The sequence below is a fragment of the Aulonocara sp. 'chitande type north' Nkhata Bay genome, linkage group LG4, assembly GCF_057382095.1.
Source record: "Aulonocara sp. 'chitande type north' Nkhata Bay isolate Kocher_YH1m ecotype deep benthic linkage group LG4, A_spYH_male_GT1.1, whole genome shotgun sequence".
Classification (NCBI taxonomy): domain Eukaryota; kingdom Metazoa; phylum Chordata; class Actinopteri; order Cichliformes; family Cichlidae; genus Aulonocara; species Aulonocara sp. 'chitande type north' Nkhata Bay.
Window position 1 is genome coordinate 33,843,361 of NC_141347.1, and position 27,479 is coordinate 33,870,839.

Genomic DNA, 27,479 nt, shown 5'->3' on the forward strand with positions numbered 1-27,479 from the left:
CCAATTGGTGGGGAGTCTCAGATTTAAACCCTGTGGGAGTTTCCCCCCCAAAGAGGGACAAAGGACCCCCTGATGATCCTCTACCTAATCCCATGAGCCAAGGTGTGAAAGCAGGTGTGGGTCCTAATCAGCCAGGGTTTCGGGTGAGCTCATTGTGAAACCTGGCCCCACCCTATCATGTGATTTCCTGAGGTCAGATGGCCCAGGATGTGAGTGGCCGTCTGGGGAGGGAATGAATCTGACAATTCGATCCCATTTTTTTATTTAATCTTCCAGTTATTTTTTAATTTAAACTGAAAATAATCTTGTCCATAAAATATGAAAAAAGTCCATTACTACTCACAGCTCTGAAACTTTGTCAAAGTAGATCTGCCATTCAAAGAGTTTCAGTGTATTTTAAGAACAGACAAAGTATGTACAGTCTTATAAATATAACTACTGCTATTTAAAAAAAAAAAAAAAAAGATTTATCGGCCCTGTAAAACCAACTACATATGTCACTAAAACATGTTTTTTTCTTCTTTTTGTTCTTTTTGTTCTTCTTTTTTTTGTCTACAAGTGTGACCTTATACAACTGTGTGGGACGCGTTGGTCAACATATGGGGAAAAAAGTGATGTTGTTCATAAAGTTCATGTGTGGGCTTAAAGCTGAGGATCAGAAGTGTTGGCAATCTTTTTCTGCCAATGTTCAGAACGAAATCAACATTACTTGAATAAATCAGGGACTCGTGGCTCAACATGAATATTTAACATCTTTATTTGTACCTCCTTTCCTTAGAACTCAGTAGGAAGTCTGATACCCTAAGGGTGCTGCTGCCGCCGCCTTTCTGAAGCCTAAGAGAGGGGTTATGAAGGCTTCTCCTAAGGGCTCGGGGAGTCAGACGAACTTAATAAACTCGCAGCCTGAGATCCAATTCTGGCTTTACTTTTACTGTATGCTCTGGGGACCTTTTTCTTTCTTGTGTTGGCCCTGTATATGAGGTAGATGTCAATCTCAGAAGCTGAAGGAAAAAAAAAACATTTTGTTTTTCGCATCTTTCAGCTACATGATCAAAGCCGCTTCCAGACTTATACTTCTTTACATAAATTTCGAGGCAATTTAAAAACTTGGACTCGTGTTTCGATTTGCAGTCACATGGATTAACTGGAAGGATGCAATATGAAAGCCTGAATTTTGATCAAGTGCAGTTTGTTTGCTTATTTAAGAGACTGATGATCAGCTGAGTGTTTTACTGATTGGTTGACAAATCTATTTAACTTGTTTAAGCTAACATAGCAGATCTCTCAAGAAGGAGGAACATGGGTAGACTATAGGCTCATTATCAATGATGCAGATAAAAGGCCTGGATTTGATTTCAGGTGTGGTGCTTGCATTTGGAAGATTTTGCTGTGAACACTCGACATGCAGTCAAAGCTCTCCATGCAGGATGAAACAAGTCATCTTTAAGCTGAAAATAACAGAAAGAAAGAAAATCCATCCAAGAAAGGCTACAATAGTTGGATTGGCAAAATTTACAGTTTGGTACATCTTGAGAAAGAAAGAAACCACTGGTGAACTCAGGAATGCAAAAAGACCTGGAAGTCCACAAAAGACAACAGTGGTGGATGATCGCAGAATCATTTCTATGATAATGAACTCCTTCACAACGGCCAACCAAGTGAACATCACTCTCCAGGATGTAGTGTAGGTATATCAATATTCAAGTCTACCATAAAGAGAAGCCTGCATGTAAATATGGAGGGTTCACTGCATGCTGCAAGTCACTCATAAGCCCCAAGAATAGAAAAGCTAGATTGGACTTCTAAAAATCTAAAAACGCCAGCACAATTCTGGAAAACCATTCTTTGGAAAGATGAAACCAAGATCAACCTCTACCAGAATGATGGCAACAAAAAGTCTGGAGAAGGTGTGGAACAGCTCACGATCCAAAGCACACCACATCATCAGTGAAACATGGCGGAGCAGTGTGATGGCTTGGAAGTACATTGCTGCCAGTGGTACAGAGACACTAGTGTTTATTGATGATGAGACACAGGACAGAAGCAACCGGATAACTTCAGAACTGTTCAAAGATTCAATGTCTGCTCAAATCCAGCTAGATGCAGTCAAACTGATTGGGCATGTTTCATACTACAGATGAACAATGACCCAAAACATACAGCAAATGAAAGCCGCTGAATTAAAGGCCTGGCAGAGGATTAAAAAGGAAGAAACCCAGAATTTTCATTTAAAATTAATTTTGGTAATGTAAAGAACCAAAATTAGAAAAAAATGGCCTCTGTCCAAATATTTATGAACCAAACTGTATTTAAGCTGGACACTAAGGAAGGAGAAAAGGACTTGAATCAATTCATTAGGCAGACACATCGAACCGGAAAGGATGTGCAGTAGGTTAGGATGATCAAGGATTGAGATGGAAATGTACTAACAACTGAAGAAAGTGTGCTGACAAGGTGGAGAACTTTGAGGAGCTGATTGTAGAGAATAAGAGTCAGAGGAGGATGAATGAAGATAGTGAACCAGGAAGTGCAAACAATAAGTAAGGAGGACGTGAGGGCTGGAGTGGATGAACATACATCCAATGAAAGGTGGATTGTCCAGATGACATAGCTGTGAACGTATGGAGATGTCTAGGAGAGAAGACAGTGGACTTTTTAACCACTGAAATCAAAAAGTCCACAACAATCAGTGTAATGGTACTGATGTTTAAGAACAGGGTTGAAGTGCAGAGCTGTAGTAACTACAGAGGAATAAAGCTGATGAGCTATACCATGGGGATATGGGAAAGAGTTGTTGAAGGAGAGAGGTTCTCCTTATGAGAATTTCGGAAGGAGCTTCATTGTGTTTTTGAGGATCCAGAGAAAGTATATGATAAGGTGTCAAATGAGGAACTGTGGTGCTGCATGAGGAAGTCTGGAGTGGCAGAGAAGTATGTGAGGGTGGTGAAGGACATGTATGCATAGAGACAACGGTGAGGTAGGTGGTAGGAGTGACAGATGGGTTCAAGGTGGGGGGGATAACATCAAGTATCAGCTCTGAGCCCCTTCTTGTTGCAATAGACAGGTTGACAGATGAGGTCAGACAGAAGTCTCTGGGGAGAGTGACTGACAGATGCCATGTTGACCTGTAGTGAGAGTGGGGAGCAGGTGGAAGGGGGCCTGGAAGAGTCAGTCCAACTATAATTTCTTATGTAAAGAGTTTATTTTAAAATATGCTCATTTCATTAAAAATATACTATATTTCTTCATGACTGAACTTTTATTTAAAAGGTGCATAACCATGACAACCTTTTTTCATGACTGGAGTAAACCAGCAATGTTAAATATTTTATCTGTACATCTCTACAAGAAAGGGGAAAGAAAACCCACCACAATCTGTTTAAATGTAGTGAGATATCATAATGTTACCAGAGATAATTTACTCTCCTCTTAAAAGGCAATTCTGCCTGAAATGAGGCTGTGGATTGTGCTTGTTAGCTACCCACCTGTGGTGACTCTGTGTGTGTGTGTTTGACTCATTTGTGGGCAGATGATGGCATCAGTTTGCTATTATTTTGCAAATGCATCTCAATTAACTTCAAGGATCACATTTTCAATAAAATGAGTGTTTGACTCCTTTAGATTTGAAATGCAAAGCAAAAGAAAAAAATCAAATACCAGGAAAAGATCGAGCATTTTACATCTTGAGTGGTTTCACATGATGGAGACGTGATGCGTTTTCTACTCTTTCACAATAAATGGTGGAAATCAAGTTGGCTGGTAATCACACTCAGACTGTCATAAACACAGTAGGGAACTTCTTTTTCCTTTTTTTTTTACAGGAGAAAAAGGAAAGTGTTTTCTCCCAAACGTCTTGTCAAACACTCAAACTTCACTTCACTGAGATACCGCTCTGATAATGATCTCACCAAAGATACCAGTATCATAAATGAGAGCTCCATATTTAGGTCTAAAATCCCAAAATGTGGCTGAAACAAAATGAAACAGGGTGTTTTTGTTAAGCTTGTTTATAATAATTTTTAATAGCAGTTAATTGTATTTACTAAAATGAGTGAAACACAGTAAAATGACTGGATTGTAAAGATTTTAAAAAAGGAGAAATTGTATATTTTTTGCTTGTTTACATCAAGGTCTAAGGTCTGTATTTAGTTATTTAGAGTATGTACTGTATTTAGAGTTTGGTTATTGTGTTATGTAGAGTTCTTCTAAAAGCAGTAACCACACAGGAACATAGATGATGGTGAGTATAACTAGATGGGTAGATAAGTAGTTACAATCTTTTCTTTATTGATTTTTTTTTATCCAAAAATGCTAAAAAGTTCTTAAATGCAATATTAGCTTTCGTTTTCCTTGTTCTTCCATTATAGTAAAAACATCTGTGTTTGCCCTTAAACTATAGAAATGCATATTGTAATGTATTTTTAATCTATTTTTTAGCTGAACAAAAGCATAAATAACTGGCCGGTTAATCAGAAATACACACAAGCTGCAGGACTAAAATATATGTATGTAAATGAGAGTACAGAGCAAGCAAAGAGATGCGGCTGTTATGAGAATCTCATCTGCGTTTCCTAACAAAGTGCCTTTGAAAGAAGTCACTAAAGCTGCCTGAAGGATTCAGAAGCCGACTGCCCTTTTGTTACACAGTACCTGTGCAAAATCATGGATAAACCCAGGAAACAGAATGAGTAGCTCATTAAAATGCATTTGCCTGCAGGAGAGAAGACCATTGCATGGAAATGGCTGCAGCCAAATGCTCCCAACAGGTGACGACTGGACTCTCAATGAGATAAACTAGATGTAGAAAATGACCTTTAGTATAAGACCATAACAGAAAATGTAAAATATTGGGAATTTTGGACTAAATATGCTACTAGTGCCTAAAAGAAGTAACTCATTATGTTTCTGCCTCATTTCATTGTCAAATATAGATGCCTCTCACTTATATTTGACAGTGAGGAGCAGTTTGCACTGAATGTGAACTACCTCAGAAAAGCACAGAATCCCTTTTTAAACAAGAATCGCTGTAAGATACAGAGATTTTAATCTTTTTTTTCTTTTCATGATACCAAATAAGCTTAAATATGCAAGGTATTTGTGAAGTAATACATCGCTCACAAGTAGTTCTTCCATCTCCCCTGCAATATTGAAATACATCCTGATCAAACCATTTTTTTAAAAAGGACTTTTTCACTGGATGCTGTTGGCAGTGGTGAGAGCCAGCTGCGTAGGCTAAGCTTAAATTAGGTTTAAATGAAGCTTTACTGCATAAAGTCCTTCGAGTGCACAAAAGACACAAAGATGCACAAAAAGACTACACACAAAAACTCAGAATAGCTAAAAATACAAAATAAACCACAGGGGGAAAAAAACTAATGACCTAAACTACAGAAAAAAATAAAACTATCAGAGAGAGCACAGAAAGAGACTAAAAGAATTAACAACTGCAGGATCAAAGAAACTGGCCACAAAAACAAATAAAACTACTAAAAGCATCACCAAAATTAATTTTAAAAAAGATTAACAAAAACACTAAAAACAAAATAAGAACCACACAAACAAAAACTGACCACAAGCATGTGACTAGAAATACCACAAAAAATCATTATAGAATCATCAAAGAAGGCAAAAATAACTCACAAACAGCTCAAAAATACAATTAAAGAGATGCAAAAATTTCTAAAAGAGACACACAATCCAAAGAAAACTAAAACCAGCAGAGGAAGAAGAAAATGGCCACAGCCTTCACAATCATTCCGTGACTCATTCAGTCTGGGGAGGGGGGTCAGCCTTCTCAGTGGGGTGGGTACCTTTTACATGTGTGTACGGAGGGGGTGCTTTTGTCTCACAATCTGCCCATGGCTGCTGTAGCTGAAAGGTTTCCGACTGTAGTAGAATCTTTAAAGTTGCTGATTTGGCATTTATTGCAGTGAAAAAATGGTCTAAATATTAAAAAGCGTGCAGTTTGTTGTGTGAAGAATTTGTGCCTTTAATTTTAATTCATTCAGAACTTCCTAAACATGTCTGTAAGGGTTATTTAAAAGCATTTAACGGAAAACTCTCGTTAACCATAAATCATCTGAATGTACAGGTGAGCTAACAGATCATCATCAGCTGTCCGCACTCATTCACAGCAAACATCTATTAGTATGAACCGGTCAGGTTTACAACAGATACCCAAACTTACCTTAAAGCTGAGACTTCTCCGCACCTTCAGGACCAGACTTTTACCGGGGCTTTGCTGGATTTATCGGTGAAACAGCGCGAGAAGAGCCGCTGCACTTTGCCTCCGTCGGGATGAGTTCCAGTGGCATCTCCAGCAGAGAAGCAGCCCGCTGCGCTCCTCCGTCCGCCTCCTTCTCACTTCTCCCTCCGTCTGCTCCGGACAGACTGATGCACTCAGAGTCCCCACCGCAACATTATGAACAGCGCAGGTCGCACGGTCTCTAGCTTGTAACTAGGTAACAGCTCTGCTGCCGCACACAGTCAAATAGGAGGTGTTAAAATCCTTTGGTGTGTGCGTGTGTGTGTCGTTCCCGTGTGTGCACACTCTGTGAATGTGACTGTAGTAGCGCAGGTATCATTTCAAAGCCTAAAGAACCATTAAAAAGAGCAGGTGTGGTCTATGATACTTTAAATTAAACACTTTAGCTAGAAAGCTGCCAGTCGGGCATATAAGTACCTCCCTCTACTCTAAATAACAGTCAGCCTGCACTCTGAAAATTGAGGACCTTACAGAAAAGATGACATAACAGGAGATATGTCTTATCATCCCCCAAAATATCACAAAGAACATAAAAGAAGGCAGGAAAAAGCCATAAGAAATGACAAGTACAACACAAAACTATACAGAATGATGGAAAACAGAAAAGCGGATTTAAGAAATCAAAATCAAAAAGAGTAAAAAGATTAAAATTACAAAAATCCAGAGGAATGAACATCAGAATTAGGGCTGGGAATCGTCACTGATTTCTAGAATCGATTCGATCCACGATTCGATTCGATTCGATTCGATTTTGAATCAGTCCGAAATATTATTATATGAACCATAATATATATAAAATTATGATAATTCACCTTGTATATGTACTGTCAAAAGAACCCTCTAAGCCTTGTGAATGAATTACATAAATTTCAAAATTAAGAACAGATACTAAAGCAGTTAAATAATGTAATTTTTAATTAACATTAGTATATATATTTTTTCATACATACATTTCAAGTGGATCAGGGATCCAGTGCAAATAGAACACATCTTTTGTAAACATCAGTAAAACCTCAGAGAAATAGTTTTGCTGTTAGTGTCTCACACAGCTTTTCTGAAATCCACTATTGTGTTTTGGAGACACACAGTATAACACAGCATGTACAAGTGAACTGACAGAAACTGACCGATCAGAAAATGAAAAACTGCCTTTTAAAATACTTCAAAAAATGAAAACATATTGAACAGTATTGTAAAACCTCTGTGAAACTAATGCAATTTAGCCTTATTTATAACTACCCTCTCACTTCTTTGAGACTGTAAGGTTTTTCTGCAAGAAGAGAAGCTGGTCTACATGTTGTGGAGTCAGGCAGCTCCTTTGTGCGGTAACAATGTCACCAGCAGTTGAAAACACTCGTTCAGAAGGAACACTGGTCCCAGGTATGGAAAGATACTGCTTTGCTTGTAGAGCCAAGAGAGGATACTCCCTTTCATGGTCCCTCCACCAGATCAAAGGATCCTCAGAAAGTGCAACAGGCTCAACGTCCCTGTATCGATTCACTTCTTCCTTTGCCTTCTGAGTTGGTGTTTTCTGTGGTGCTGTGGTTTTTGTTGAGTAGGCTGGCCCAAGGAGAAAAATTAATGCAGAGTCCTTTGACCTCTTAATTGGAGGGGCATAATCCACTTCATCAACACCACCAAGAGAGATGTCAGGGACAGTTTCCTCAGATGTGTCACCATCAGACTGTCGCTGTAGAAAAATGAAAACTTAATTAATAAAGAAATTACTATTTATATTCTAACTCGAGTAGTGCAAAAAAACCAATAATTTTTTGTTTTTGTTTCTGTAACTCACAATAGCTGTGTCCACGTTCTCCAAACCTGCTGCTTCCAACACCAACTGAGAGAATGTGTTGTTACAGGTCTCTTTGGACAAGAATGGCAGGGCCTTAAAGCGAGGATCTAATGCTGATGCAATGTAGAGCTTGTCCTTTAGGGCCACATATCTTGAAAAGAGATTTTGCACATTTAACTCAGTTTATTATGTTGGATATACATGTGCATGGTTACATACACTCATGCAAGATCAGAAACATTAATATACGACTTTGTTTCCATAATTTATATATAAACATCTATAGATAGATAGATATAAAATCAAAAGGCCTATTACTAGACAAGAGGGCTTAACTAACATTTTTATAATATATAGATTTTTTCACTATAATAAGAATTTTCATGTAATACATGCATCCATACAGTTACACTCATTCATGGCATATACACACAATTCATAAACATACCTTGACTTCAAGTTGTCGTATACAGCAGTCTTGAGGTCTTTAATCAGTGAGGAGTCATGAGAGACACTGATCATCTTCTCCAGCAGCTGTGCATGCAGAGGTGCAATGATGGAAAGGGTCGGGGACTTTTCTTCAGACATAACCAGTGTGGCTGCTTTCAGCGGCTTCAAAGCTTTCACTATATCTTCTCCATCAGTTATGTCAGCCTCTGTAAGACTACAGAGATTACTGTCACTTCTCCTCACTTCAGGTGAGAGTAGAGCTGCAGAGATTGCTGGTTGTTGCTCTAGGAAGCGTTCCAGCATCTCCAATGTGCTGTTCCATCTGGTCACCCCATCAGTCACCAGCTTATGGGCAGGTAGATTCAGTATCTTTTGCTTCTCTTTAAGCTTGCGACTTGCAACAGTGCTGCGATGAAAAAAGGATGCTATGCGTCTCACTCGGCCAAGCAGCTGAGCAACAGCTGGAACTTTCAGTCCTGCTTGTGAAGCTAAATTGAGTGTGTGGGCAAAACAACCAATGTGCAACCAGCCCGTTATTTCTACAGCTCGCACCATATTTGCAGCATTGTCAGTTACGATGACTGGATTTTTGTTTGTAAGCTCCCATTCTTCGATTGCTTTGAACATAATTTCAGATAAATTAGCTGCTGTGTGGCTTGCTTCGGTGGTTCTTGTCTGTAAGACATGAGACACGAGTCTCCACTCCTGGTCGATATGGTGTGAGGTGATAGTCAGGTAGTTATCTGTTGCTCTGGATGTCCAGCTGTCACAGGTTATAGCGACTCTCTCTGCTGACTTGAGTGAGGCTGTAACATCGTGTTTCACTTTTTCATACATGTTTGGGATTACCACTTCACTCAAATGTTTGCGTGATGGTAAAACATAGCGTGGTTCTAGCGTATTAATGAGGTTTTGGAAGCCATCATTTTCAACAACGCTGTACGGACGTATATCTTTACATATGAAAGTTGCCACAGACTGGGTTATTTTTTGGGCACGTGGAGAAGTGGATGCCAACTTCATTGCAAATGCCTTTTCGAGTGAGCGTTGCTTGGTGTCGGCCGTTTTTGCTAGCGGGATATCTGGATGATGCCTCGTTAAATGATTTCTGAGATTTGTGGTATTTCCACAGTGCTTTACCTCCATTTTGCACATCTTACATACGGCTTTGCTTTTGTCCGGCTCTTCACTGTCTTCACAGTTCTTAAATCCAAAGTGTTGCCAGACATCTGCCTTTAGGCTCGGTGGCACATTCCCGGGAGTAGCCATGATGGTTCATGCGTCCAGGTCACTTAACTCTCGCGTGACTTCCTCATGTTAACCGCTTGCAAGTTTCATACGCGGCAAACTACATATGTATAAAAAAAAAATTGATTTCCGGATTTAATGAATCGATATCGTTTTATTCCAGTTAGAATCGATTTTAATCGATGAATCGATTTTTTAAACCCACCCCTAATCAGAATCTAACAAAATGATAAATAGCCTTCAGTTGGGTTCAGAATTGGTTGGACAAAGACATTTGTCGTTTACTTTTGTACAGCATAAAAGCTTTTAACTCCAACAACCCATATGTAAATGAAGTGCAGACTTTCCACTTTAGTTCAAGGGGCTTCATAAAACCACAATATTAACTCTTCAGGAATTGCAGCAATGTTTATACAGGTTCTTAAAATGAATTAGACAAACTAATATAATTTTATAATGAGGAGTGTCCTTAATACTTGTATGGAAATCCTTTGCGGTCACTAATTGCCTGAAGTGTGGAATCCATGGACTTGAAATGCTCTGTCAGGCCTTTACTACAGCCACCTTCAGTTGCTGCTTGTTTGTGGATGTTTCTGTGTTTAGATTTGCATTTATGAAGTGAAGAGCTGCTCTGCTGGGTTCAGATCAGGTGACTGACTTGGCTGCTGAAGAATATCCAAATTCTTTGCCTTACGAAACTCCAGGATTGCTTTTGCAGTGTGGTTTGGGTCATTATCCATTTACACTATGATGTTTTGCAGAATTTGGATGAATCCAAGCAGAGAGTACACGTCAGAGTTTATTGCATTTCTTTTATCAGCAGTCAGTAAACGTTAGTGGTGTAGTTCATCTGGCAGCCGTACATGGCCATATCGTAACATTGCCTCCACCATGATTAACAGTTCATGCAGATCATGAGCTGCTTCCCACATTAGTTCTCTTTATGCCTGGTACAGTCTAATCAAATCTTGGATTAGATGTTTTCTAGTAAAGTCTAACCCGACCCTTCTGGACTTGAGTGTAAGTAGTGGTTTTCACCCTGATCTCTGTTATTTCCATTAAAGGTTTTTCTTCATTGAAGACTTTGACAATGACACCCCGACTCCCTCAAGTGTTCTTGACTTGATTGGATGCTGTCATGCTGTTTTTCTTAACCATGGAAATAATTCTGTCACCATCAATTTAAATTGTCTTCTGTGGTCTTTAAGGCTCTTTTCTAAATGTACCAGATTGTTGATTTGGCCACTCCTGAAGATTTTTGCTGTCTCTGTGATAGGTTACTTCTAATAATGGCCTCCCTCACAGGTCTCACCTGGCCACAAAACTGCTGGTCAGTCAACCTTTTGATCTAAAGCTGAAAGTCTGCACATCACTTTTACCTTGATTGGTTGATTTAAACCCATCGTGATGTACAGTTGCGGTTCGACCCAGCATTTTGGAGTTGTTATGTTTTGGCTTTGAATAATGGATTATTCCTGTATACTGGTGGTGGTGGTGATGATTATGATGATGATAGATTATTATTATTAGAGTTCCATGTTTCTGTTTATATGTGTTTCAGGATTTGTGTCTCATGTTTAGCATTTAGGTTCCATGTGTTATATTCAGTCTGTCTCTCAGTGTCAAGTCTGCGTCTTTGTGTAGTGAGGTCTTGTTTCCTGTTTTATTGTGAAGGTCTGCGTCTCTTGTGAATGTGTTCAGTTTTACCTCTTGTCTCGTCTCGTTAATTGCTCCCAGCTGTGTCCACCACCTGTGTGTAATCTCCCTGTGTTTCTTTGTGTGTATTTAAGTCGTGTCTTCTGTTATTGTAGTTGCTGGTCTGTCTGTGTATCCACCATGTCGCACCTGTGTGTTCTCCCTGCTGTCCAGCTTCATTCTCCTCTGCTTGTTCTCGTTCAGGTTCGTGCTCTGTAGTTTAGTATAGTTTAGTTTGCCATTTTTTCCCTGTGCTGTGTATTCAATAAACCACTTTCACAACTTTACAAGTGCCTGCAATTGGATCCTCCTTTATCATGGGTGGCTGTAGCTCAGGTGGCAGAGCAGGTCAGCCACTAATCAGAAGATCGGTGGTTCAATCCCAGGTTGCCTCCTGGCTGCATGCCAAATATCCTTGGGCATGATACTAACCCCACGTTTGCCATACTGGTGGTGGTCAGAGGGCCCGGTGGCGCCAGTGTCCGGCAGCCTCGCCTCTGTCAGTGCGCCCCAGGGCAGCTGTGGCTACAATGTAGCTTGCCGTTGCCAGTGTGTGAATGTATGGGTGAATGACTGAATGTAGTGTAAAGCGCTTTGGGGTCATTAGGGACTGAGTAAAGCGCTATACAAATGCGCTTTACCATTTATCATCTCCACACGGCTCACTCCGCTCGCCATGACAGTTGGTTTTGGACAGAATTAACAGTTTCACAGCATTTTCTCACACATTCAACACAAAAATATTCAAAACACACACACACACACTTCAATGTTTATACATTTTTCTTGTTACTGTTTTGTCATCACATCTCGTCCTTATGTTTGTCCTTTTTTCGTTCCAATGTAAAGTTGTTGTTTTTTTAAATCAGAAACAAAAGTCAACCAAACAGACACACAAACCAGCTACAAGTACTGAAAAATCACCCAAAAAAATCTACAAAAACTGACAGAAGATCAACAAAAAAATACGAAAACTACAAAAAGAAAACCTCACCCCAAAATAAGTAAAACAAGAGCACAACATTATTCACTTCAAAAGCTGATACTTTCTTTGTGACAGCAACTAAAAACTAAGGTAAGAACATAACAAAACAGCTTAATAATAAGTAGAACACTCACAGTTCAGTGAAATACAAATGTGCTGTGAGGGTTCAGAAAGGCGCTGTTGCCATAAGAGGACAGATTTTCTCTGGAAGACACAGATTTTGCACTGTGAAGATTTACTGCATGAGGTATGAAAGCTTGGCGGTTTCTGTCCTTGTGGAAGCAGAGATGAATCAGTGTGTGAGAGAAATTATTGCACCTTTAGTGATAAGATGAAATCTCTACTAACAGATATCTGAATATGATTATGCACAATTAACCAATCCCATTTAAGCAGGCTTTGACTGCATACAGAGAAACAGTCCATGTGGTTAAGGGTGATGCAATGACTGTTAAGCTATCAAAAACATTCAGATAAACCAGTAAAACATACTGAAAGCAAAAATATATATAAACAGAGGTAAAGCAAACACAAAGAAGTAAAAACAGATGGAATGCAAATAAAAAATAGACTCACAATAGCCACAAATACAATATTTTAAAAGAGACTGCTAACATCTAAGAGATTTAAAATGACTACAAAGTGATACAAAACTACGAGAGAGATGGAAAATAAACACAAAATGTCTGAAAATAGGTCAAAAAAATACACACAGGGAGATGGAAATTTGTCACAAGGTGACAAAATTAAGTACAAAGTTGGAGGTTGAGCACCCTCAGAGTCAGAAACATGGTGGAGCAGCACTGCAGACTGAAAGATGATCTGCTCACTTTGTAGACATGCAGGGCTCATTCCAGTCTGACAGAAACCAGCTATTCATAATCACAGGTGACCCTATACAAATGAAAACATAATTATGAATCCTGTATCCTGTTTCTGCTAATTGATCTGCCTAAATTCAAATGCCGATCCTTTAAAATTACAGACAGTGAGATGTTAGATTTTAATCACACTTAATGAGCTGTAGTGATTCTGGCGGAGCTCAGGCCTGTTTTGATACAGAATCACTGTGATGCAAACACTACGCTGCACATATTAATATCATATGCCTGGTAGGTTTATCATAATGTACAGCCAACGCACAAAAATATATGTTTTTGGTGTGTGTGCATGTCTGTATATGTCAGGAAAAGGCACAATTTCATGCTTTTCATGTTAGTCACATTGTCCTTTTTTAGTGGTCAAGCATCAATGGACAGATAAGGCATCTTGTCTTTGCTTTTCCCGATGCACATCTTCCCTGGAAAACTGCTCAGCCATGTATCGAGTTTTTCATTTACCAGCAAATGCACATAAACTCTGGGACAAGTCTGTCTGTAAGATCTAGTTTCCATGAAGTGAAGTAACCTGTTTTTCCAGGTCTATTCAGCTACACGAGCATGTTCTCTGCAACAAACGTTTCAAAGGGCCAATCTCTCAACTCAGCTTCTCATTTCAGATCACACAGGGAATGGAAAATCTGTCGAGTGTTGACTATACTGCAGCTGCAAGAGTCATAACGATGCCGCAAAGGAGAGAAAAGAAATAAACGCCTCTTTCTCTGTGCATTTTTGTCACTGCTGAAAATGCTTTATGAAGAAGAAGAATCGCTTTTTGCGTTTGATGACAGTGCTTCTTTGCTGTCCTCTGTGGTTTATCCCCAAAATGTCAGGTTTCAATCAGAAGCTGGCTTTGTCTAAAAGAAAGAAAGAAAGAAAATGGGCTTTTTGCCAGCAAGACTTTCAGTTTGTAATGTTTGATATAAATTATAGAAATTTGTTATTGGATGTCTATGTCATGTAATGCTATTCTGTCACCTTCTCCCTGCATTTCACAATTACACACAAGGCGCGTTGTGGGAATCGGTTCCTTGACGGACCAGCTGTGGCAATGATAGATGCCAAAAAAATAACAAATCAATTTTAGAGACCTAGAAAGTCCACATCAGAAGACTGGAGGGATAACTGTTAGCCAGGAGACCATGGTTTACTTCCTGTTTGGACCTTTTGTTACTTGATTTGAATTCTACGTGTTGAGTCACTGGTTTTTTGCTTGGTTAGATTTAGGCAAATATAGTGGTTTGGGTTACAAAAAGGCCCTTCACAAAATGAACAGTTCACAGTGAAGAGGGATGAGTTTGGATGGACAGCGCTGATGATTAAACAGTATTCTTTGCCACCATGGCAATGAGACCAAACTGAACTATATGATTTACATTTTTATTTAAACCATTAACAACACACCTATCTGTTAGTAATTTATATCTTCAGGTGCAGGCTATGTCCCTGACACATTTCAGCACATAACAGGAGGTTGCAAGATGCTAGCAGACAGGGTATACATGGGACGTTATAACCAACTGGCCGGCATAGTATACAGAAACATCTGTGCTGAGTGGCCTAGCTAAGATCCTGTGGGACTTCCAGATACAGACAGACAAAATGGTGATGGCTAACTAATCGAACATAGTGGTGGTGGACAAGCAGAAGAAGACAGCTGTAGTGACAGATGTAGCAATATGGAATGACAGCAACATCAGAAAGAAGAAACACGAGAAGCTGGAGAAGTACCGAGGGCTCAGAGAAGAGCTCGGGAAGATGTGGAGGATGAAGGTAACAGTGGTCCCAGTGGTAATCTGAGCACTCAGTGCAGTGACCCCCAAGAGTGGCTCCAGCAGATCCCAGCAAGGGCATAGATTTGGCATGGACGGAAGGGACATGTCCCCAACAATATTCAGCGATTATTGAATTGTCCCCACCAATAATTTGATCTCTTCGAGTAAAGAAAAACAAACCCGATAGAAAGAAGAAAAAAAAAAGATCTGTCAACGTCTCGTTCATACGGAGCCCCGCAGGGGACATGGGAGAAAAAAAAATTAAGACGGACTTTTGCGAGATCTCGCAAATCCTAAATATATGATTTAGTTTAGGACATGCCAAGATGCTCTTGAAGTATAAATGATATATCTTGTAACTTGTATCTTGTTTCTTGATTTCAGACCAGAGATATTCTCTTCAGTCCTCTTTTATGAGAGTTTCTTGCTCTTAGCTTCATCATTACACCATTCTCTGCAATTCTTTATTGATAATGGAGTGTTAGGTACAGAAATTGGAAGTTAAATGAGCTCCCAGCCCCCAAAAAGCTGAAGATAAAAGTAATAAGAAGGAATTAAACATGTTTTTATCTTCAAAGGCTTCAGAGCTACATTATTAAATTTGGGGAAATTTTAGCACTCCTCTTCCACAAAATCCTCCCACATACTAAGGCCGGTGATAATTTGGACTTGAAGTGGATCCATGTGAAATAGTACTTATTTGACAGCTGCCATGAGGTTGGGTATAAAAATACATCAGTTTCAAATTGCCATCTAATATGTTTGTCATATAATGTGTTTTCTATTGTCTGTCTTTCATTGCAGGGTTTTATTTTATTACATTTCTTACTTAATAAGCAATAGAAAAACAATAAAGCTGTCGTATGTGCATCAAATGTTCACACGATTGGTGACAATGTGGGTAAAAGAATTTTTAGACCTGCGGATAAATAAGAAAGACACCTTTTAATATAGTTTTATTGTGAGCATGTGTCCGTTTTACGGCCTGTGTGCTGGTGCTGCTTTGTTGGCACCACAGATCTCATACACCAGATTTGTCATCAACATTTTCCTTTTAGATGTATGGACTGAATGGTGCAACCGATCAACAGACCGCCAGTGCAGCTTTTTCCAGACTCCCTATAATCACTTCTTCTGTGCTTTCACAAACAGGCGGTTCTCTGAAATAAAGTGTTTCTCTCCCTCCAAGGCTACAAAAGGATGCCTTCACTCTCGTTAAAACACCCATGACAACAAGGATGATGAGCCCATCTGCTGCCGCAACAGCGCGTGAGTCTGTGTGAGTGCACATGCACGGCCAACCAGATGAAGATTCATTCCACATTTCACACACAATATATGTGTGTCCTCTGCGGTGAAAGCAGACTGTGAAAGAAAAGTGAAACCTCCACAAGAATGTGGGCCACCCAATACTGAAAGTATTATAGAGTGTGTATAAAAACACAGAGAAAAGGGCAAAATATCTGCAGAACATAACAAAAAAAATACACTAAAAACACACTTAAGGGAAGTGATCGGCCAAACATCAGAGACATGTTTTATTTATTACAACAGGATGGATATTTAGATGAGTAGTTACCCATTTGGATTTAAAATATGTGGTCAGTTTATCCACATAATGGGTATTTTGAAATCTTGGTCTGTCTGTTCAGGAAGATCAGTCTTCTTCGGTGAATGTCAAGTTTTCTTAATTTTTTACCAGCAAAGTTACAAAAATACTGTTTTTTGTGACATATGTATGCTCATCTGAAACGTGGAGAAAGTTTCATATAATGAGTTCAGCATGAAGAATGCCAAAACTCTAATTTTATAGTGTTCTAAACAATTGGGATTCACAGTTTTTTCTACCCTTGGGTCTCTGTGTTGTCAGGAAGAGCGCTTAATATGGTCATTCAGGAAGCCCCGTTTACCTGATGGGAAAAGAGCAGCCAGTCCGAAAATATTTAATTTAATGGAAATAATTAAGCTTTCAGATGGAGCATGAACTGTTACATGAACAATTATGTAGCCAGCATAGATTAAAGTAACAGCAATCAAGTGTCACTGATCACTCTTCAAATATATTCCCATTCATATTTTTATATTGTGCTTTAGTTGTTTGTTTTTACAACTTTATTACTGTAGCTCACGCTCACTTTGCCTCATATTTTCAGGCCGTGCCGTCCAGTCAGGGTAAGCAAGGCAAGCAGTGCTTGTCCATTGAAATCTAAAAATAGACATTAATTAAAACCAAAGTTAAAATGATCTCTCTCATTTCATTGAAAATAATAATTTGTCATAAAGCTTCTGGCCTGTTTGCATCTTTCCTTTAAATTACTTCCATCTCGTGGTTGCTGCTGGCTGTTGTCTGTAAAAGCAGGATCCACTCTGATGGCACGCCTGCATCAGCTTGTGAAGCTGAGAGGCCAGTGGCTTTATCTCTTGTTTGCACATTGTGGATGAAGCTTTGGTCCTTGACGGGAAACTTATTAGAGACAAGCGTGCTGCAGACAAGCTGTAGCTAGCTCTGCTTTCAATGATCTGAGATCAGTTACATCTTTGCTTTCTGTGGTAGGCTAGGGTTAGCGACTAAACAAACTTCTGTAAATTAGCATCATTAACAGATAGGTTTCCTTTTACTACCCACGCTGACCATGTGGGGTAGATTTAGAGTATATAGTGAAAAAGTTGTTAATAACTGCTTTAGCATGTTAGCAAAGTAATCCATGATGATGATCTCCTAGATCTAGTTTAATAAAACAGGCGTGTAGAATTGGTGGAGTCTCCAGCAGTTTTAGATTACCTACTTGACTAAATGTGTAAGTTTAACCTGTTCTTTTGCTAATACCTTTACTTTTCATTAATATTTTCAGCTCCCCTGCAGATATTTACATTTAACCATGTCACACCCTGCCTTTAACTTCAGCTGTGATTCTCTGAGCTCAAAAACAGCCGTGTTTTAGTGTTCCTTGCAGAGCAGCCACACTACAAACATGACTTTGGAGAATATGATAAATCACTGCAGATTAAACAGATTGCAAAACATTTAAAATGAGCTCAAGTGCATAAAAGTGAAGATGTTACCTGATTTGTTTCATCCTCAAAGTTACACACAAAGGTAGAGAGAGGGTCTAACTACTGGTCACTCTTTTCTGGACCACTTGAAGACATAAAGGCACTGAATAGGTCTACCAGATGTCAACGTGGTTTGGTGCGTTTCATGCAGATAACAGTGGTCGACAATACCCTCGTATATCCTGGGACTGGCTCACCATAATAAGGTCACACGTCAAGAGTATATCTACACTGCAGCTTGAGCTTAGTCTTGGAGCCAGGGGCGATTTTAGGATAAAACCCTTAGTAGGGCTCAGCTCCCAGTGATAACGTCATTTATGTCGTGCACTCCAATCTATAATTGATGAAACATAATAAATTGCTTTTAGTATTGTGAGTTTTATACCACAAAATAGGTTTTAAGAATGAGTGAATGATGGTGTAAGCTCCTAGTAAACATCGTTAACCCTTCATAACTCTCCAAATGTCATTTTAATTAGATTCACGTTACAGTGCTTCTTTTAAAAGCAACCTACTTAGTCGGATGGCTGATTGGAGTGTCTAAAAATAATTTGGAAGAATAATTGCAGATCAGAATTTAATCCAGTTGCTTTGGAGTGGACCCTTCAGTTATCAAACCTGAGGCAAAGGTTTAGTCATGTTTATCAGAATTTTCTAAAGCAAGTTGAAGAACTATTTTTAGCAAAGCAGATCGAAGTAGAAACATCCTCAACATTGTTTCAGTCACACAGAAGCCGTCCACCAACAAACCAAGCAATTAATGTAGGATTAAACACTCCAATTCCACTGAAAAGCACACAAATCAATCTTTTTTCTGGCTAAACAATCATTGTTTTCCATTTAACTTCACTATCAGTAAATAAAGAGACATAAGATATTATAAAATCAGGTTAGGGAGACTCCACATTTGATTACAATGTAGCATACTGCTTAGTTATGTGAACTCACCATTGGTGAATGCAGGCAAAACAGAAGCTGTCTTATGGTCTTATAACAGTGGTGTTGACTTTGGCCACACGCCCACTCTTACCTGTTTCTTTGTGCTGTCTGCTTTTGCTGTCTTCAGACAGTTCTCCCTCTCTTGCTCTCCCTGTCGATTTCCCTCTCCATCCATATCAATTAGTCATACTGGAATTGAATATTGGGCTGCTACGACTGGCGGTCAGTTAAGAGGTAACATATGAAAAAATGTAATTTTCAAAACAGCATCTTTCCTTTCTTCGCTTGAGTTCATTATCCATAAATGTACTCTAAATAAATAATGAAGCCCAATTTGACAAGAATAGGAAACTTTAACAGACTAAAGTAAGGACATCAGCTTCTTGGCTGGCAGTGAGTGATATGCCAGAAGACTGTGACACAGAAAGCTCACAATCTCTAGCAGTTTAGCCTTTATTTAGAGAACAAATACACACAACCAGACACTTTTTAAGTACTGCAATGACCCGGGCATTAACTGAATAATTTTCACTTTCTAAAGTTTGTGACATGAAATTACTTTTTCCTCTCCTTTCTGTCCCGAGCGGCAAGTCTTATTTATTGATGACAAGCCTTAGCGTTGAAGCATCCAGCGCCCGTGTGTGTGTGTGTGTGTGTGTGTGCGCATCCTAACACTGTGACATCAAGAACACTGGACATTTAAACCTGTTTTCATTCTAAGCTGCACCATCTCAGTAGAGACTCCAGTAAGTCAGATAATACCAAAATACATTATTATTACTGCTGTTACTATAGCAATTTTTAGGGGTGCTAGGATGAAATTTCGGGATGCTTGAGCACCCCAAAAAAGGTTTTAAACTCACAGGTGCCCGGGGCTCCGTTATACTGCACATAGCTTAAGTATAACTTTTGTCATTTTGTATGAACTTGAGTTCAAAATCAGGTCAGATGTTTTCCTAGGGCAGAGATGTCAAACTGATTTTACATTGTGGGCCACATACAACCTACTGATCTCAAGTGGGCCGGACCAATTTAGTCCAATTCCATTTTATTTTATAGCACCAAATCACAACAACTGTCGCCTAAAAGCATGGCCAGGGAAACTCGTATTTCTGTCAGTGTAAAGTTTAACTACACATTTAGTGCCTAAGATATTTTAATATAAGAAAAAGAAGTGCAATTCCTTTTTCCCCCATGAAAAAGAGACACTGTAGTATCTGTCAGCACGGCTCTTTGGGCTTAAATTGTAAGAAATAAATATGTAAATTTGAAGAAAAAGTTCTGGTAGCTCAGTGACCTGATTCTCTTGCAATTATAAAGCAAAATGTTTTTGTCAACTTAAACTTTTATTGAACCAAAAAAAAAAATCCCACAACATTTCTAAGGTAATTTTCAGTCATTTATTGTTTTTCTATTACTTAATTACTTTGATGTTGGATTTGCGAAAGACGTAGGCCAAAATTGGACATTTTGAGTCAGATTCACAAACTGAAATGAGAAATTGTATCTGTATCACAATCTAACAATAACAAAAGAGAACAACAGGAAAGTTTGCTGTCAAGTTTAGATTCTTCAAGGAAAAAGAGAAATAAAAAAACACAAAAAGAGGAAACCGATATAAAAATGTTTGTGAAGGATACAAACAGAAGTGCTGCAGCACTAATATTCACGTGTTTGCTGTCGCCAGCCTTTTGTAGGAGGTCTATTATTGGATTTTACTATTCATATTTCCCATGGTTCAGATTAGGTCTCAGCAAAAGAGCTGTCAACTGGCTCTGCCTGGGAAGAAAATCAAGGTTATCCTTTTAGTCGCTCAGTCTGGGCACAATACATAACAGTCCTATAGCTTTGGTATTACATTCTCTTTATCTGATGTAGTTTACCATCCATGTGAAGAGTGCAAGCCGCACAGCGCCTCAGGGACCAGACTCCTACAGCATCAAAAAGGTCACGGACACTGCCCACGTCTTTCCTGCCTGCTTTATCATTACAAATAGCACAGACTGTAAATGGCAAACCTGATCCCTAAAGGAAAACAAAAACAGCTCCACAAAGTCAATGAAACTGTCAAATTAAAACATCTTCTGGATGTCTTTGTTTAAAGGGGATGTCTGACCCTGCTTCCAGCTTGAGCTCATTACCTGATGTAATGTTTGTCTAATTAAATTCACATGCATAAAAATAGAAGGATTGTCGATTGCACGTGGGTGAACGAAAGCAGCCGCCTAGTGCTCAGAGGGCATCCACCTTAAAGCGTGATCCTTAACTTTTAGCTTTTAACCGTTTGTTGGACAGTCCTGCGAAGACTCTGATGAGTCAGATGTGATGATGAGGTGTGGGCGAGCGCGTAACAAAAACAGGATCTTCTTAATGAGATCCCTGCTCTCTGCCTTTTAGCTGTTTAATGAGTGTGGCTCTTTTTCAGTGTTTAGTACGAATTAGTAAACAAAGACAGGAGAAATGTTAAAGGTTCACTGCTTCTTAGTGGTGCAAGCTACATTTACTCAAGGACCGTACAGTACTTCCCTCTTGTCTTGATAAACCTGCAGGGGATTATCTGCTGAATCTGCTGTTGCTTTTATAATGAGCTTCAGTTCATTGTTTACCTCCCTGCTCTGTAGGGCTGTAGTCAAAGAAAATTCTGGTGAATAAAACTCGACTTTTGGGGCATGCACACTGTCTCTGAATAAAGCACGTCTGCCAGAGTGTGGACTGCACTCTGCCTGCCACTGATCTTTTCTCTGGTTTTGATGAGGGAGGAGGCTGCACATCCACTTGGCCTTTGTGAAGCTGCTGCTACTGGCAGACGCTGGAATCAAAGCCATACGTGGAACCACCTGCTGTTATAAAACTGCTTCCATACCAAACATCTTGAGACACGTCACTTGTGATATGTTAATACTCAAGGCCCGAGGCACTGAACACAAAAGGTGACAGAACTGCTTGGTTCTTACAAAAACTTCACAACTTTAAAATTGTGTGGCATGTTGGTTGTGATATGCAAACTGCTGTTTGTAGAATTGTTCAAACTTCAGCACCATTTCCCAGCTGCCAAATTTGTAAGTTGGGTGTTTAATTTTACCCACGTTGCCAGATCGTTTCTGAAACACAGTCTAAATACACAATCTTCTTTTTCTTCTTCTTCTTTCAGATGCTCCTGTTAAGGTTCATGACAGTGACTCATCTGCTTCCATCTCACCGAATCCTTTGCTTTCTCTTCTGTCACACCAACCCTCTGCATCTCCTCTCTCACTGCATCCATAACTCTCCTCTTCCTGTGTCTTTACCCAGCAGTAGCACAATTTCAGTAGTAGTACTCAGCCTGCTGATTAATGGCACCAGTAGCAGTCGTTGTTATCCTGGTATCCCCTGATCCAGTATAGAAATCTCATACCTGATGTTCTGCACATTTGATTTCAGCCGGATGGCCTTCCTGACAGATCCGTCCCTATTTAATCTGGGTTTGAGACTAGACCTGGCACTAATAATACACTGACCTGTGGCTCCATACACGATTAACACACTAAATACAATTTCAATCTGCCAGAGCAACCTGGTAACCCGTTTATGAGGTTTTGGCTTTAATATACAGCACTGTGCAAAAGTCACCGCTCATTTCTTTTTATTTTCTTCCAAGGAGAGATAATGCCAAGGCAGCTTGTGTTTTGCCTGCATTCACCAATGGTGATTTCTTGTAATATTTTTTAGTAGGTGTTGGGGCTTGAATAGTTCTCCAGGATTTCTGAAGATCTTTTAAAGTTTTTCTTTGGACTGTGGTGTCAGGTTGGCTGCGAGGCAAAGCAGGCCTCAAATGCAGGACTCCTCGAATAACAGTGAATTTATTTAAAGTGAAAAATGTGCAACAACAATCCGAAAACCTCGATTCCACAGTCATGTTTGATCCCGACTCCCAGGTGCCAGTGATTTTACTCCAGAAGGCTGTTCTCCACTACAGCTCGCTCAGTATTAACTATTTGCTCACCACTCTCTCCACACCTCCGCTCCACAGGTTTCTCTACACATGAAACACAACAAGTTTCTTCACAGGAAACATAAACTAACACCAGAGCTGAGGTTACAATGACTGTAGTCATTCATTGATACAGCGCAGACAGAAGCTCACACACTGCCTTAAGTAGTGGCTCTTGACAAGGTGATCACAGGCAGGTGTGTGGAACCAAAAGGGCAGAAATATCCACTGATTGCCACCACTGCAAAAAACCAGCACACCCAGATACACACACACATAACCACACAAAGCAGGATAGCACAAGAATGTGGCAGAGAGGTTGAGGTGGAGAGACAGAAACAGACAGAGGACCATGACAATTGTCTGCTTTTTCACTCATGTTCAGTCCATTTTTTAAGCCATTTAACACTGATCTATGAATCATTCAACTATAAAAAAGACACCCAGCTTAAGGGCTGAAGCAGTGTTGGGTCTACACATAACAGACAACTATAAATAACTAACAGCAGACAACAAGAACCAGTTTTAAATTGTATCTTCAGCACTTTGTTACTAGCATCTGTCAAAAAAAACCCACATAATTTGTTTCACTTTCTTTAGTTCAATCTACAAAAAATAAAAAACACAGTTTGACAGGCATAAAATCTACACCACCGTGATGGTTCCCAAAGAGCTATTTTCTAAAAATCTGCCTTATTTGCGTGATTTGCAGTGTGCTCTTAAAAAATCTGAGCAAACTGTACAGGTGGAAGACAAAAGAAGAAGTGGCTACAAACTATCTAACTGAAGAACTCTTCATGAAGACTAGTTACTGTACAGAGTATTCAAGATGCTGAACAAAGGTCTTCAAACCGTATTTCCATGTATGTTTTTAAACGTTTTGCTAAATCACCATTTTCATGAAGAGTATGAGCTGGACACCTTTAGGAAAAAGTTGTAATTGAAAAGATGTGCTATGAAATGAGCGTTCAAGGGCCATCTACAAAGAACAACACAAAAAAAAGCTACAAAAGCATGCAACTTGGGCAGTGTAGTGTCACCAGAAATAGTTTCACACATCACTGCCCTCCTGTAGGTTATTGCAGGAACTTAGTTCAGAAAAAAGACTTTTCCCTGTTTAATTATATGAAGGAAAAATATTTATTAACAACTTCACTGTTACAGTATGCTTTCTTATCAAAAATGACTTCACACATCAGTGGTTTGAATAAAACTGCAACAGTTTTGGAGCTGGAAGGCAGGAGAAACGGGAAGGCCACAGATGGATGTAGTGAAGGAGAACTTGGAGATGGCTGGTGTGGCTGTAGAGGATTGATAAAGGACTGATAATCCACTCTGAGAGCAGACAAGACAATAAGTAATTAGACTGGGCTCCACCCACCAGTGCCTGTTACATTGTTAGGTTGAAAGTGTTAAAAGAACAAGAAAAAGCTGACTTGTTCTTGCCAAGAAGAAACCGCAGGGCTAAAACATGAAGCCACTGCAGTTCCTCTAGTGGCCACTTGGAGGAGAGTCCTGCAGACGCAGCTGTAGCTTCAGCTTTTTTTAACTGGACTTCATCCATCCATCCATCCCCATCCAAGAAGTCTGAGCTGTAGTTCTGGTCAGTGAAATTAGTCAGTTATTTAGCAGATGTCTGTATCTGAGCATTGTATTAATGCAGCTTTCCAACCCTTGGCTCATAACTGAGCACGCCAACCTTTAAATATGGTCACTTCAATTCAATTCAATTTTATTTATATAGCGCCAAATCACAACATAAGTCGCCTCAAGGCGCTTCATAGCTACAGAGAAAAACCCAACAATCATATGACCCCCTATGAGCAAGCACTTTGACGACAGTGGGAAGGAAAAACTCCCTTTTAACAGGAAGAAACCTCCGGCAGAACCAGGCTCAGGGAGGGGCGGCCATCTGCTGCGACCGGTTGGGGTGAGAGAAGGAAGACAGGATAAAAGACATGCTGTGGAAGAGAGACAGAGGTTAATAACAGATATGATTCAATGCAGAGAGGTCTGTTAATACATAGTGAGTGAGAAAGGTGACTGGAAAGGAAAAACTCAATGCATCATGGGAATCCCCCGGCAGCCTATGTCTATTGCAGCATAACTAAGGGAGGATTCAGGGTCACCTGGTCCAGCCCTAACTATATGCTTTAGCAAAAAGGAAAGTTTTAAGCCTAATCTTGAAAGTAGAGATAGTGTCTGTCTCCCGAATCCAAACTGGAAGCTGGTTCCACAGAAGAGGGGCCTGAAAACTGAAGGCTCTGCCTCCCATTCTACTTTTAAATACTCTAGGAACAACAAGTAGGCCTGCAGAGCGAGAGCGAAGTGCTCTAATAGGGTGATATGGTACTACAAGGTCATTAAGATAAGATAGGGCCTGATTATTTAAGACCTTGTATGTGAGGAGCAGGATTTTGAATTCAATTCTGTATTTAACAGGAAGCCAATGAAGGGAAGCCAAAACAGGAGAAATCTGCTCTCTCTTTCTAGTCCCTGTCAGGACTCTTGCTGCAGCATTTTGGATTAGCTGAAGGCTTTTCAGTGAGATTTTTGGACATCCTGATAATAATGAATTACAGTCGTCTAGCCTGGAAGTAATAAATGCATGAACTAGTTTTTCAGCGTCACTCTGAGACAGGATATTTCTAATTTTAGAGATGTTGCGCAAATGGAAGAAAGCAGTCTTACATATTTGTTTAATATGTGCGTTGAATGACATGTCCTGGTCAAAAATGACTCCAAGGTTCCTCACAGTGTTACTGGAGGCCAAGGTAATGCCATCCAGAGTAAGAATCTGGTTAGATACCATATTTCTAAGATTTTCAGGGCCGAGTACAATAACCTCAGTTTTATCTGAATTAAGAAGCAGAAAGTTAGCGGCCATCCAGGTCTTTATGTCTTTAAGACATTCCTGCAGTTTAACTAATTGGTGTGTGTTATCTGGCTTCATGGACAGATAGAGCTGGGTGTCATCTGCATAGCAGTGAACATTTACAGTGGGGCAAAAAAGTATTTAGTCAGCCACCGATTGTGCAAGTTCCCCCACCTAAAATGATGACAGAGGTCAGTAATTTGCACCAGAGGTACACTTCAACTGTGAGAGACAGAATGTGAAAAAAAAATCCATGAATTCACATGGTAGGATTTGTAAAGAATTTATTCGTAAATTAGGGTGGAAAATAAGTATTTGGTCACCTCAAACAAGGAAAATCTCTGGCTCTCACAGACCTGTAACGTCTTCTGTAAGAAGCGTTTCTGTCCCCCACTCGTTACCTGTATGAATGGCACCTGTTTGAACTCATCATCTGTATAAAAGACACCTGTCCACAGCCTCAAACAGTCAGACTCCAAACTCCGCCATGGCCAAGACCAAAGAGCTTTCGAAGGACACCAGGAAAAGTATTGTAGACCTGCACCAGACTGGGAAGAGTGAATCTACAATAGGCAAGCAGCTTGGTGTGAAAAAATCAACTGTGGGAGCAATCATCAGAAAATGGAAGACATACAAGACCACTGATAATTTCCCTCGATCTGGGGCTCCACGCAAGATCTCATCCCGTGGGGTCAAAATGATCATGAGAACGGTGAGCAAAGATCCCAGAACCACACGGGGGGACCTGGTGAATGACCTGCAGAGAGCTGGGACCAAAGTAACAAAGGTCACCATCAGTAACACACTACAACGGCAGGGAATCAAATCCCGCAGTGCCAGACGTGTACCGCTGCTGAAGCCAGTGCATGTCCAGGCCCGTCTGAAGTTTGCCAGAGAGCACATGGATGATACAGCAGAGGATTGGGAGAATGTCATGTGGTCAGATGAAACCAAAGTAGAACTTTTTGGTATAAACTCAACTCGTCGTGTTTGGAGGAAGAAGAATACTGAGTTGCATCCCAAGAACACCATACCTACTGTGAAGCATGGGGGTGGAAACATCATGCTATGGGGCTGTTTTTCTGCCAAGGGGACAGGACGACTGATCCGTGTTAAGGACAGAATGAATGGGGCCATGCATCGTGAGATTTTGAGCCAAAACCTCCTTCCATCAGTGAGAACTTTGAAGATGAAACGAGGCTGGGTCTTCCAACATGACAATGATCCAAAACACACCGCCCGGGCAACAAAGGAGTGGCTCCGTAAGAAGCATTTGAAAGTCCTGGAGTGGCCTAGCCAGTCTCCAGACCTCAACCCCATAGAAAATCTGTGGCGGGAGTTGAAAGTCCGTGTTGCTCGGCGACAGCCCCAAAACATCACTGCTCTCGAGAAGATCTGCATGGAGGAATGGGCCAAAATACCAGCTACTGTGTGTGCAAACCTGGTAAAGACCTATCGTAAACGTTTGACCTCTGTTATTGCCAACAAAGGTTATGTTACAAAGTATTGAGTTGTATTTTTGTTATTGACCAAATACTTATTTTCCACCC

At 40.0% G+C, this 27,479-nt stretch overlaps 2 protein-coding genes across 4 annotated transcripts in view; both read right to left on the reverse strand.

Annotated features, from left to right (window-relative positions):
- Nucleotides 1–6,489, reverse strand: part of sstr3a (somatostatin receptor 3a) — a 46,673-nt gene extending 40,184 nt beyond the window's left edge. For all 3 annotated transcript variants that reach the window (XR_015128872.1, XM_086290092.1, XM_086290093.1), the window contains exon 1: nt 6,188–6,489. The gene's annotated coding sequence lies outside the window, so the exon portion shown is untranslated. The remainder of the gene's footprint in view (nt 1–6,187) is intronic.
- A 591-nt stretch (nt 6,490–7,080) lies between these two features.
- On the reverse strand, nt 7,081–9,880 carry LOC147333126 (E3 SUMO-protein ligase ZBED1-like). The gene is made up of 3 exons (XM_086290742.1): nt 8,509–9,880; nt 8,061–8,211; nt 7,081–7,955 (listed from the first exon to the last, which is right to left on the reverse strand). Exons 1-3 carry the CDS (start codon nt 9,777–9,779, stop codon nt 7,509–7,511), a joined length of 1,869 nt encoding a protein of 622 aa, XP_086146868.1. The 5' UTR covers nt 9,780–9,880; the 3' UTR covers nt 7,081–7,508.
- Between the last annotated feature and the right edge of the window lie 17,599 nt (nt 9,881–27,479).

Bases quoted from the DNA above. Each gene is read 5' to 3' on its own strand.
- LOC147333126 (XM_086290742.1), bottom strand. From the start codon at position 9,779: ATGGCTACTCCCGGGAATGTGCCACCGAGCCTAAAGGCAGATGTCTGG. The intron at 8,212-8,508 runs GTATGTTTATGA...TCTCTTTTCAAG, and splicing joins TACGACAACTTGAAGTCAAG to ATATGTGGCCCTAAAGGACA. The intron at 7,956-8,060 runs GTGAGTTACAGA...ATTTTTCTACAG, and splicing joins AGAACGTGGACACAGCTATT to CGACAGTCTGATGGTGACAC.